The sequence below is a fragment of the Apteryx mantelli genome, chromosome 3, assembly GCF_036417845.1.
Source record: "Apteryx mantelli isolate bAptMan1 chromosome 3, bAptMan1.hap1, whole genome shotgun sequence".
Lineage (NCBI taxonomy): Eukaryota > Metazoa > Chordata > Aves > Apterygiformes > Apterygidae > Apteryx > Apteryx mantelli.
Window position 1 is genome coordinate 50,156,855 of NC_089980.1, and position 13,791 is coordinate 50,170,645.

General features: G+C 37.1%; 1 protein-coding gene across 5 annotated transcripts in view; it reads right to left on the bottom strand.

The window, feature by feature from the left end:
• Positions 1-13,791, bottom strand: part of SDCCAG8 (SHH signaling and ciliogenesis regulator SDCCAG8) — a 115,448-nt gene that overhangs the window by 50,372 nt on the left and 51,285 nt on the right. For all 5 annotated transcript variants that reach the window (XM_067293349.1, XM_067293345.1, XM_067293346.1 and 2 more), the window contains 2 exons: positions 2,517-2,644; positions 79-187 (listed from right to left, as the gene is read on the bottom strand). In XM_067293349.1, coding sequence (XP_067149450.1) covers positions 79-187; positions 2,517-2,644 — 237 coding nt within the window. The remainder of the gene's footprint in view (positions 1-78; positions 188-2,516; positions 2,645-13,791) is intronic.

Sequence of the window (13,791 nt, forward strand, 5' to 3'; positions counted from 1 at the left end):
ATAGTAAGTACAAACGAAAAATAAAGAAGCATGGCCTAATAATAAAAGGGATAGGATAGAATAAAAAAAAGTACTAACCTGTATTTCTCTGATATTTGCTCCAACTTCCTTGCCAACATACAACATTCTTCCTTTAATTTTGCTATGAACGTGTTGTGGGAGGTCAGCAATGAATCCAGTTCATTTACTAGAAATTATAAAATTATAAAACTAGAAATTTATTTGAAAATTGTAAAAATTCATAGAGAAACAATTTAATATATTCCTAATGTCTTTCTTCTAATCCTACCATTTTTGGTATATTTTTTAAACTTTAGCTACCAGGGCAAGAGATTATGATATTAATCAGCATTTACCAAAGAAAGGCTATATGCCAGGATAAGCTAACCTAAAATGTTTTTTTCTGCTAATATCCACATGTCCCCATCCCCACCCCTGCCTTCTTTTTTGCTACTTATCATTAGGACATTATCTTGTAAAGGGTGGCAGGTTCTCTGTTTCTGTAGAGATAATCTGATCCTATCAGCCCACTGTCCTTATTATCACTCTCTGGTAAAAGGTGGATGAGGCAGCTTCCTTTAGAAATGCACAGGGGTGTTAAAACAGGCAATTTGATGTGACCATGGACTCAGATCTTGTGCGACAGGAATCACCATTAAGACTAGATATCTAATCTGGTGTTTTTGCTTTTTAGGTGGAAGTTCACTGATATTTCTGAGAGGAATAAGATGGGCAAACAATGGCCTAGCAGATCTTTCCTTGCTCAACTGGTGTAGGCGACGCACTGGAAATCCAAACACACTGTAGACTCATTTCCTTTGGTCCTTAAGAACGCAGCTCTTAATTACTGTGTCCTGCACTCTCTATGGTTTTTCTTTTTCCTTTTTTTTTTTTTTTTTTTTTTTAATGATGAGCTCTAGACTTATTGTCAAGTGACAGGCACAGTGAAATCATTTTACAAAACCATTTTCAGTTACTATCACCTTGGCCGCACCAAAACCTCATAACCTAGAAATCAAAGATCTTTACTGTTTCAAAATGAAGATATTGCAGAATGAAGTTTCCCGATTTCTGCTTTTAAAATCATTCACAGAAAGACAGGCCATCGTTACCCAGATTTCTTACATGTAAGATCATAATAAACAAGGGTTTCTTTATGCACAAATTAAATGTCTACCATCATTTTCAAATTCTTCTAATTCTATTAGAGATATAAAAAGCCATAGTCAGTCTTAATGTTGTTTCATTTTTGTATACTGCAACAATTTATGCACCAGGAGGGATAAATTACACATCTATCATGCAAAATTACACTGGGTCATATACAGATGTGTTGGGTAGAATAGGGAAAAATGATTCTGAGAACTTCTTTTCTTCTCCTGCTGTGTAGACAGCAGTCATAACATACTTGTTTGCATTCTCTGAACACAAGCTAAGGTCTCTCGTAATGTGAAAATGCCGCAGAAAAAGGCAAAAATAAATCAGATGGAAGATGTAAATGTGTCTGCTACCTCAGGTATTAGTTGGCACTGCTTAGGAGTAACACAAGGTACATTTTTCTAAAGATGTTGCAAGACAGGTGGATGAAAATGGTATTTCATTAAACATATGAATATACCATGTTCCATAAAAGCTGAAGCTCTTCCTTCTTTCCATGCTCAGGGGTTAGAGATTTTCTCTGTAAAAATGTCTCTTTTGTTTATAACTTGGACCTTCATTAATGTTATTGGCATAATACTTAGCAATAACAAAGAGGGGTTTTTTTGAAAGTCCATTTTACTTCCAGATTAAAGGTGAAAAGTTATCGATCAGCTAAGGCAATGCAATGAAGTCTCTTGTTATGAGAACCTGAAGTATGCAAGGGATTAAACATCTTTCTTCTAGATTGAGAGTGAAGGGGGACATACTAATGCTAAAAATGTTTGAGGCTGCAAAGATTAAATAAAGGAACATATCAATTTGGAGCCAGTGAATTACATCCAGCTGCGACAGTGAATTAAGAACCAATTAATGGCTAAAGCTTTTCTCCAGTTTGGATGCCGAAGCAAACTCATTAAGCTTTTAGAGTAGCTATAATGTGTGTACTGTGGGAACTGTTCAATGCTATTCAGGAGACTTTAACTGTAAGCTCAGAGCATTTCCCGCAGAGCTTCTGATGCTATTTTCTTTATATAACATGTGTGCCTGAAAATCCAGCCAAAAACAAGCCCTTTGTTTTTCTACTTTGTTGTGGTCTCTCTCAGCTTTACGTTTCTTGAACACAGGTAAATAAACTCATAATCCAGATGGTGCAACAGATGTGAGAGCAGCACTCTGAAATCAACAGACAGTGGGCAATACTTTCCATTTTCTCTTTTAAACGCTAACTAATATGTAATTCGGAATCTCCGGTGTAGTTAGCATCTGCTCCCTTCGGCCAGCCAAAGGTTACAGGTGTTCCTGATGTCATTTCACAGTAAGGCGTGGGCCTGGCTTGTGAGTGAGTGCCCAGGCTCTAATCTTTCCCTACCACCTACCAGTTTTCTCATGCTGGGCCTCCATTTGCTGCATCTTCTGTGTCAGCTCCTGCTCTCTTTGCTGGGCCTGAAGGGCTTGGGCCTTTGCTTCACTGCTAATGCTGTGCTGAATGCTCTCTTTCTCCAACCTATAAAAGCCAAATAGGAAATAAAGAAAAATAAAAATTCTACATTGGAGATGAGGAGTAAAGCAGGAAAATCATTTGATTAATAATAATGACAAAGAAAATCTGACCAAGCCTTTCATGTGAAACATTCCCCTTCCACCTCATGTTGTACAAACTGACCTTTCTCTTGCAATGTCAAACATTCTCCAGTGACTAGTAAAAAATGGATTAAAAATGTGATCTATTTCCTGAGTAAAAATTACCCTTCTAGACAAAAATATTTTATTTTAAAAAATTTTAAACACAACTTCTTTTTCATAAGGAAGTTTCCCTACATCCACTTCGCATTAAACAGATTATTTGATTTTTCTTTTATATGCCATATATTTAATTTTGCAATGAAACTTAGGGACCTGATCCCAAGATGGACCAGTTCCCAGTGAATCAGTAGAAGATAAGTCAATGGGAGCAAACTCCACAGTGCTCATAATACAGCTATTCTAAAAGCCTAATGAGTTTTCTTAAGCAACCAAACAAGTTTTAACTATTAATTTATGTAAATAGAGATGAATGCATCCGTTACAATACAGAAGACTGTTAGCACCACACAGGCACAGTCACTTGTGGTTCTGCTCACTGGGGGGTTGTAGAGGAAGGTCTAAAGCCCAGTATTATTATTGAAGTATGCAGGCAAGAGAGCAGTTTACTTGACCAAATATGCAAGATGGGGCAATCTATTCCTGAGGCAAAACAAATGCCAGACGACCACACTCCATTGAAGCATTTTATTTAATGCAAGCCAAGCAAAAACAGCATGGAAAATAAGAAAGCAAAGAGATATGCATATAGATTAGAAAAGGTCCCAAACTGCAAATTCAGATCTGAACTTTCCCAAAGGTTGTGAATATTCATATCGGGCATACATTTGTATCTAGATTCAAAATTTCAGGGAGTTCACACATATGGGGATTGATTTCTAGATTTCAAATGACATACATACGCACACACTTTTCTATTGAAACTACATTTAATAGCTTAGGTTTCAATAAAGTCTTACGGATGTTTTGTTTAGTTTAGCAATAGTACCCATAACAGTGGGCAACAAAATAAAACATGAGGATAGACCATGTAAGGATAAAGTCATATCTCGTGTGGTTGCTGCACTTAACCTTCGGCTTGGTGCCTAATAACTCATCCGAGATATTGCAATATCTCAGCATGACATACACAATGTTAAATCTTCTCTCTTAAATTTACCCCAAAGCAACACAAATGGTGGGTCACATTACACTAATTCCTGGTCCTGATGTTGCAAGCCCTACCTTAGGCAAAACTCCCATTGAAATCACAGGCTTTTTTTTTTCTTTTATTTTTGAGATAGGATTGAGACTGATTTGACACAGAGAATACATTTAAATATAGAGACTGTTGTAGCCATAAGGAAACAAAGTATTTTTTTCAAGGAAATTTCATACAACAAACTGCACCTTTATCACATTATTCTCAGAACTACTTTGAAACTATACTGGGGCTATCCTAGGGAGTGATGCATATATCACCTCCTAAGTGTAAGTTCCAAATATGGAAAGCATTATGATGAAAAATCTTTCCATATTTGCTGGAAATCGCTCTATTCAAACCCCTCTCCCCCCTTCCAAATATCTTTGACATTCAGACAGTTGTCATGAGCACTGGACTGCTCAACAAATTGCACCACCACCTAACATAGCCCCCAGACACCTTCAGCTAAAGAAAGTGACAGTAGCACAGTATTTTATTTAGTAGTGTCTTGTGCGAGATGGCTGTGTGCAGTTGGGTGCTGCGTTGTCATCTGGTACACAGCCGGCTGGCTGGCTTTCAGCTAGGGGTAGCCTTCAGCACGCATCAGGCTGCACAGCTGAAGCTACCAAGGCAAACCTGTAAACGTCCATTTCTCACTGCTCGGGTCCCTCCCGTCCAAAAAGGACACGTGCCAATGGGCAAATTCAAAGCAAATGGAGAATCTGCAGCCACCAGGAACCCTCTGCTAAAGGGACCCATCCAAAAAAGCCACTCACCTGTGCTACCTACTATGTAGAGTAAACTAACAGGAGTTCAGAAACAATGGATGCATGGGCAGCTTCCTATATCTGAAGTGAAGTGTATATGCGGTGGGTGAAAACAGCTAATTTTGTGTAGTGGATAAAAGCGTGACTGTAAGCCTAGGAAGACTTGTAAGCCTAGCTTGATTGTAAGGCTAGGAAGACACAGATGAGTCTTAAGTAGAAGGGTAGCTGACCAGTCTCAATTTTAGCACCTAGAAAATTTTAGGATTGAGATGTTTCTAGTGCCACAAACCCCCATTTAAATATGTAAGAGCAACACCTGAGGGGCCTAGAGCTGCTGAGGAACAAAAAGATCTTCTGAAGCCAAAGCTTAAATGAGTGGTGAGCCTTTCGCCCACACCAGTAGTGGACATTTCCCCTGTACCCAACTTCAATCTCTCTGCCATCCTACAGAAAACTTCCTCAATACATTTTACACATACAGAGAAAAAACCCAATGAATAAAACATGCAGAAGAGTGAACTAGGGCCCAAGAGATTTTGGGAACTACTGGTAACTTTTCTGCTACAAACAACAATTGCTGCAAGAATTTTAGAAGGTTTGACACTATTTATTGTGAAAAAAAAAGTGAGCCAGTGTCTGCCTATATCACTTACTATGAATTTCTATTGTTGCTTGACTTGTACTCTACCTCAGAACTATTTGAATAAAATGATTTTAATGGAAACTTCTTGACTTAAGAAAAAGAGAGGCTATGAATAGACAGGAAACAGTTATAACCCTCCAGAACTAGTACGAAGACACCAGAAATTTCATATTGCAAGAACTTGAGAATTTCTCATATTGAGAATTTCTCATATTTAAATATTGTGACTAATGGAAAGCACGTAGACAATATAAAACAAAGCAACAATAACCTACTTTTGGTGGCATAGGTAAGATCTGAATCATAAATGAAAGCTAAAGGCTTATTGTACCAGAACTTTTTAAAGCATCAACTATTTTTATCACTGAAAATGGTATGGAGTGGTTAAACTGCAGCAGCTTGTGCTCTAACAGAATCCATAGATTGAATCAAAATTGGCGACAGTAGCAAACATTAAACTTTTCTCACATAGCATCCATTGTGAAACACAAAATAAATAAATAAATGTCAGTCTGAAAATAATTCAGGATTTGGCCATAACTGTGGTCAGTTTTACTCAGGCACAAGCATTGAACTCATGGTTATTTTCATCTTTATGCAACGAAGTGAGAAGCTACCATCAAAGACGTGTCATATACAGACCAGATGCCTCATCTCCTTGAGCTCTATTCTGAAATACAAGTTTTCCATCGTGATTTCAGTTTTTGAACACTTGGACTGTTTTGAGGCTGAGTTATGGCTGTCGAGAGCAGCTTACATAGTTAATTTGTTCACATATCTCAATGAACTGAATACCAGTTTGCAGCAACTGAAAGCCATGACTCCTAAATGTTCATGATAAAACAAAGGCCACAATAAACTGTAGTTTAAGGCACAAGAAGGAGAAAAGAGAAATTGCCATCATTTGCAAACCTTGAAAAAGTCCTCACTGTAAACAAAGTAAAAATTCATTTTGACCTTGAAGCTAAGCTCAAAGTATACTACCTGAATTTGAGCCACCAGATTTAATAAAAACTTTCCCATTGCTAATAAATAAAAACTGGATGATTTCTCCATTTTCAATAGAAGACTAATATCTGCCAAACGGCTTCTCAATAAAGAAAAAGGAAGGAGTTAGAACCTAGTGATGGGAATATGGAGCTCAGTGATTTTGACTGCAAAAAGAGAACAGAATTTTGAATGATAAAACTTCAAATTTTATAATGCACTTCACTAGTAGGTATTTCTGCAAGACTTTTTGCTCACAGTAAAAGTAGTAACAGTAACAATAAAAATGTAAAATGAAAAATATAGGATGAATCTCAGTGGAGAATTAGGTCTCTGGCTGGAGGTTGTCAGTAAGTCTTCTGACAGAGCAACTATGATGTGAAGCAACCATGCTCCCTATTTGATTTTTCCATGAGATCAGCATGTGGTGTTTTGTAAAAAGCTAACAGATGCATTAGTAAGGACTATGGACTTAATCAGACAAATTAAAAAACTGTAGCCATTTTTTTAGTTTAGAAGCACATCAGAGGTTATCGGAATCTTATTTTGACATTTTTATTTCTTGTTAATTATGATTAAAACATAATTAGGACATATTTTAGGCTTTCATACATATATACTTTAAACTGGAGTCCATAAAGTAGTAGGAGTAGCTGGCATTTAATATTCCAAACATTTGAGGTATCCAAACTGACAATATTGCTGGTCAATCACCAGTCCTGGAACTCAGTACCAATATTAACACTTGGGAAGCTAGAGGACCAGTTGAGTCTAACACCGACACCTGCACTACCTGCCTCAGCAGGAGAGTCCGGACCTTTCCCCAGGTAACTGTTAGCCAGGTAGGCCACTACTGTGAACAGCTGCACAGCAAACCCTGCCAGAAGAGGCAACACACTCAGTGTGGGCTGCCTCAGCACTTCCAGAGGAGGAGAGCTTCCTCTCTTATCTTTTATTTGAAAATGAACATGTAGCATAAGCTTCTATATAGCAAACTGAAAAAGAGTTTGGGCTAGTTCTGAGAAAGTACCTAAGCATTTAATTCCCAGCATCTTTACATAAATCTGGCTCACAAACACCTGCATCATTTACAGCACTATGCCACTTTTGGAAACAGGACTTGAAAGCTTATGTTTGTTAGGAACTTTTCAAGATTTTGGCCAATACCTTTGGGTACAATGGTTCAGCAATGTCTTATGCTGTATACCTTGCAAGCTTTCTACTAAGCTAGCTTTCCGAATCATCTTCTCATAGGTTGCTCATATTATTATTTCAGCTACAAGTGACAAGGAAATAACGGAAAATCAGAGCATATCCTTGCTCTTCTCTCAAGCAACAGGCAAAAACCACATAGCAACATTCACAATAAAAATAAACAGAACCTGAAAAAGGAAGTTATAATACCTACCCTATGCATGTTATCAACATCACATCAGAAGAATGTTTGCAAAGTCTCTTACTGCATTACTAGAAAATACTCAGATACTGCAATAATAAAGGTGATAAAAAAGGCACATAGAATAAGATCATACTTTGGGTCAGAAGGCTTCACAATTTCTCTCTTCTATCCTCCATATATGTTTTCATATTGTAGCTAATTCATACACAGAAGGATAAGGGCTCGGTTTCTCCTGGTGAGTGGACAAGCCTGATGGTTGGTTTTTCAAATATAAAAAGGAAATTATCACACAACCAGAAGTCCTTCTCTCCAGAAATGGTCTTAAATCATTCTATTAAGGTAAAACTCCTAAAATTCCTTTCAGATCTGCCATTCAATTTAACAGCAGTGTAGTATCCTATTCATATTTATACTGGAGAACATATTTCCAGGGTTATATCATATACTATCTGAAATCTTTCAATATTTTCAAATTTTTAGATTAGGAAATGCAATACAGTAAGACCCAAAATTCTGTGGGTAAATTAGTAAATGCTAGTTTTAAGTACAGTTATGATTCAAAATTAGTAATTTCCACACCTTATAAGTTAACAGAGCTCTAGAGCATATACCTTGCTCATATGTTTAAAGTCAAGTCAATAACAAGATTCAGGGTCAGAAGATTTCTCCCTTTCCCTTAAGTTAGGCTTTTAGGAACCCTGTGTCTGGTGCTGGTGGTCTTGGTCATCTTCCTTCGCAAAAGGAAGCACAGCCTACTTCCTAGGCCTACGTATTTTCACCTAATACTTCCTTGTTAATACCTAGGATTGCTATGACCAAGGACATAGCTGGAAAGATGATATTTCCTGGTTTCTTCCTACACAACACTGTACATTTTTTGCTCCTTGATCTTTTTTAACAAAGGTCTTAATTTTTTCAGTTCATGTTTAGACTGGCTGGATATTGTGGCTCTCTGTGCATTTACAGGGCAGAAGAAGAGGCATGAAACAAATGTTCCTATGTCCAAAAATAAATTAGAAAGATGTACACATGCATGCGTGTGCAAGAATTGCATGGAAATAACTTGTAAAAGCATCATGATCAGGCCACTTCTTTAAACCTCTTCAAGGAGCTTAAAAATTGCTCTTCCTGTATCCCATTGGGGGAGTTACCCACTGAGTTGCTCTTTACGTGTGTTTGTGGGAACTGACTGGATGCTGATTCGGGAGCCCGCTGCCAGGTCTTCTCAGTGGAAAGCTCAAGTTGCTGGAACCTGCCCCAGCCAGCACACTGTGTTTGGTGAGCTTCAGTACAGTCTACAATTGTATGGTCAAATTTTGCAGTGACTTATGTATTAATTTTACTGGTAGAATTAGAGGACTGTGTCATTGTTAAGAGTGCATATGGTTCTATTCCTGAGAACTGAGGTTTAAAAAAGATTTTTAGATTTATTTTTATGATGTAAGCTGCCTAGTTACATTAGTTTATAGATACAGAGTGTATCCTCATGTAATGAAATGCCAGAGCTTTTTTCTCAAAACCATGCCAAGCAGAAACTACTGCAAGCAATGAGAGAAGTTAAGTAAAGGTCAGAAGTTTGAATCTGTTAAGAAATTAAACATTCAGATTGCTGCTGCTCTTTAAATATAGATCTGAAAGGCTAGAAGATGCTATAAAAATACCTTTTAGAGTAGGTTAATGAACCAAATATAAAGAAAACCTTTTACTACATGAGATAAAAGATCAGAAGAGACAGCTGTCCCAGGGTACTATTACTTCACAAAAACACCTCAAATCCAAGGAACACTTTGGGGAGAGAACACAAAAAAAGATTAAGCTCTGTCCATATTTCCAACTTTTGTCAAGAGACTATTTACAACTGTTTGACAAATTAGCTTACAATTATTTTCCCCACAACACAAATAATAAAATAGGGTAAACAACTGTGTCCCAATCCCCAGAATCCAAATAATGGATTTTTCCACTAAATCCTATTTTTTTTCCACTAAATTCTACTTTTTCCTAAGAATTTCAATTTTTGCTGAGATGGATAGTTGGTGCATATGACTTTATTACTCCTGCTGAAATTTATTTCTAGATTTCTCTATTTGGAATGTAGTTATACAATTGGAACCATATTATAACTTTTTTATACATTTGCACTTAATATAATATTAGTAGGTCAAAGAAACAATAAAATGCGAAGTCTAAGACTTTCACATTGCCCTTTAAAGCCTGCCTGAGGCATCAGAAAGATATTACTCATTAAAGACTATGCATGAAAAAGATTCTTATCCTACTTTCGAGTACTTGCTGTACCTGAAAACAACTTCAAAATTACCATTTACTGGAGATACTGGTGGACATGAGAAAGGTGAAAAGGGCACAGGAGTTGAGAGAGACAGGGTCCACATTCCTATGAAAGCTTACACAGTATAAAGAATTTTGAATATAGTTACCTTGAGTATATTTATAATTGATGTTACCATTTTCTATCTCTACTGCTACGAACTAGATTAAGTAACAAAATGAAAGGAGAGGATTTTCTTACTGCCTTTAAAGTCAGAATAACAGAAAAAAATTGTCAACAACTGATCTATAAGATGATTTAATTCCTTCGGCATTTTGCCTTCAAGAGATATAAACTGAAAGCCACCAGCTCCTCAAAGCAGGCAATAACCACTTTTCAATCTAGATAGTTCTCTGTATACCAAGCCACACCTAAATATTATCATTAACTGCCCTCTATTTCATTGCTAGAGAAGGAAAAAAAAAAGGTCTCTGACATTAAGTAACATATTATATTAGGTCAAATATACTGACTGAAACCAAAATTTGATTCTTCTGCATGTAAATACCCATCTTGCAATGGTATTAAGATTGTGAACTATTAGACTGATGAGACCATACAGAAAGAAACAATTAAGTACAGTATATGAAATGCATGAGAAGATTCACCACAGTGGTTTCTGTGAAGTTTGAGCACATAGTCCTAAGTATTTCACAGTATTGTGCCTTGTTCTCCAGAATATTCTTTTCCTCTTTGCTCTCCTTGCTTCACAAGCCACTTTTACAAATGGCTGAATGTTGAAATGTTTGCTTATCATAGATTTTTGCAGGCATTCACTCTGTGTATACAAAGTTATGTAAATTAGTGTAAATTATTTTCACTATATTTAAAATAAAGGAGTAATTTTCTTGACATATGGTGATTCCTGAATTCAGTACCAGCCGTCTCTTAACATGCAGTTTCATGATAGATTTAAGTCAGTGTAAGGCAACAGTGCCAGTATAAGGTGTAGTCCTTTTTTATATCCTCTGATAATTAGCACTCATGCAACTTGTCCAGCAAGAGCAAACGATTCTTTTTCGATCTGATCAGCTCCCCAAACCATCTGATCATATGGGTGCCTGCCTTCCACTGCCAGCATAAGCAAGGGGCTGGAAATACAGGCATAGCGGAAGAGGGGATTAACCTTTTCAGTAGCAACATAGACTTAGATCAGCTTAGAGCACTTGCAAAACTGCACTCTAAGGCTCAGCTTGCTAATACAGCAAAGCCAGCCTTCAGGCTCCTAATATTGAATCAAAAAATGATGCAGCTAACTGATGTAGAGACCTGATCTGCTATGAACTCACTCTGCCAATTCAAATTTGTTCAAAAACCCAATGTTTTTGGTACGTTAACTTTGTACCAGCAAGCTTTATACTAAATCAGGTATCATCTGTCCTACTGCAGCTGGCATGAAGTCAGCATAAACACTGCATCGCACACTCTGCCTAATTCGAAAGGAAAGTGACTGTGAGCCCACACCTGATCCGGACCAAACCAGCACAGCTGAATGATCCAGTAGATCACAGATGTACTACAAACGACCGCTGAGCAGTCACCTCCGATTTCTCACACACACTGTTGGGACAGACAACGTAACTCGTAGTTTAAGCTAACTAGCCGTAGGCCTGATCCTTTCAAGTTGTCCACTAGAACCAGCTACTGGGGAAGTTCATGAGACCTGAACAGATTCTCTACCTCCAAAGGACAAAGCCTTGCACGAACAGACTGGGAAGAAGCAGAATGACTTGACAGAACAAGGCATTCTCCGGAAGGATGACCACCTCAAAGCTAACACTTGATTGGGGGGGGGGCAGTATTTGAACTAGGGTAAGCTAGACTTTTCCCCCAAGGTACAGCAAGATACCACATATTAGAGGAAACCGACAAAGTTGTGACCAAAAGCAAGAAAGACCAGAAAGACTAGGTTAACACTACATTGTACCTGACTGTTCTTGATTTGCTTAGATATTACAGAAACATCCCAATAAAAGACATACTTATCCACCCACATATCACAGGAGCTAGATTTGAGCAGGTGATTTAAAAATAAAAATCCAGCCTTATATCCCTTTTATTGCTTTGGTTAACTATAGCACAATATTAACATTATCCTGACTGGAACTTTGTCTGCACGTTAATATTAGAAATAATGGACAGTCAAACTTTTTCTTTATCGGGTGTCAGGTTTTAAATCTCTCATCTTTATGCTGTCAAGGGTAAGGAAAAAAACATATTTGAATAGCAACTTTGAAACGAAACTCACAAATTACTACCATTATGTTAAGTGCTAGATATCCCACTGTGCAGTTTTGCTTTGTGAATTTTTACCTTCTTCCATGCACACTTTTAGCCGCTGATCGCACAGCCTTTCAGTGTTTTCTGCCTTTTCCTTTAAATAAACTGGCTCTGGCTCCTTCCATCTGGTTCCCCTTCCGTCAGCAACCCTGCACCTGTTCACACCTCCTCTCCTGTTGGATTCCACTGAACATTTCCTCCTCTGCCAGGGCTATTCTGGCACTCGCAACCTTTCTGTCATTCAATCCATCTGTCAGAAGTGAACTTTGTTTACCGCAAGCTTCTGCTTTCTTCTTCAAGAAGCAAAGCCCCTCAAGGTCATTGTCAAATGAACTGTCGGCGTGGATTTAAATCCACTTCTGCTAACCAGGAGAAGACAAAGTTCTTTCTTTGCAGTTCTGTATTTGTGAGGATTGGTTTGGGGTACAAGAAGAAATCACACTGAAGTAAAATAATACATTTTAATGATAGCTTGCTAACACCAACAGCTAATATGTTTTTCTTCATATCTGTATCTTTTTGTAAAGACTGACAGAATCTCTGAGAAAGACTTTTAAAGCTATGCAAAGAAGTGGACAAGGCTTAATAAAAATATTGTAAATAAAGCAAAATAACAAATGAAAATCTTTTGACTGGCATTTTAATGCTGCATAACAAAGATATTTACTGCAAACACAAAGGTAAAATGGGAACTGCAAAATGAATAAGATTACAGTAAAATAATTTAGAGAGCTAAAAGTGGCTGATCATTGTCAATTATTTTTACCTGCAACACAGTTTTTTACTTACCTATAGATGTTTACAATGCCACACTTTAAAAACGGAATTGTCCTGATTTTTTTGTTTTTAAACCTTGTAAAACACACCCATGCAACCCTATTAAAACACTGCCTTCCATGTTGAGAGGAATTGTAAAGATTCTTTTGTCAGAGCTGAGACTAAATTCATATTGTCAACACGATACATTATTTTTAGCAATTCCTGTGCCCATATTTCTTTTCACAAATAGATTCTGATAACCACTAACTCCTGAATTATTAACTGGCCTCTTCAACAGTCTCATTCTTTTAAAATAATAAATACCTTTCAATTTCACTGCATAGATCTGGGGATCCTTTGAAAAAGAAAAAAGAAAAAGAAAAAAAGAATTCTTTCACCAAGATGAAATATGGTACCAAAAAATAAAATATATATTTTAAGTTTTGTATGCAATTATAAGGAACCACCCATTTTATTACCCTTCTACCAAAAAGGAATTTAAAGTAAAGCTTTCTGGGAGCAAATCCAGGAGGTAATCCAATCTCATTAGCAGAAACGCAGTTATACTTATGTTAGGTCTGAATTTCACTCTAATAAAAATTGCACTGACAAATATTACATAAGTTTAGCTGAATAATAACTTAATACTGATATAACTTGTTACTGATACATCCTTTCCACAGGGCTTAGTGCCTGCATTTACAAGGGAACGTTTTCTGTGGC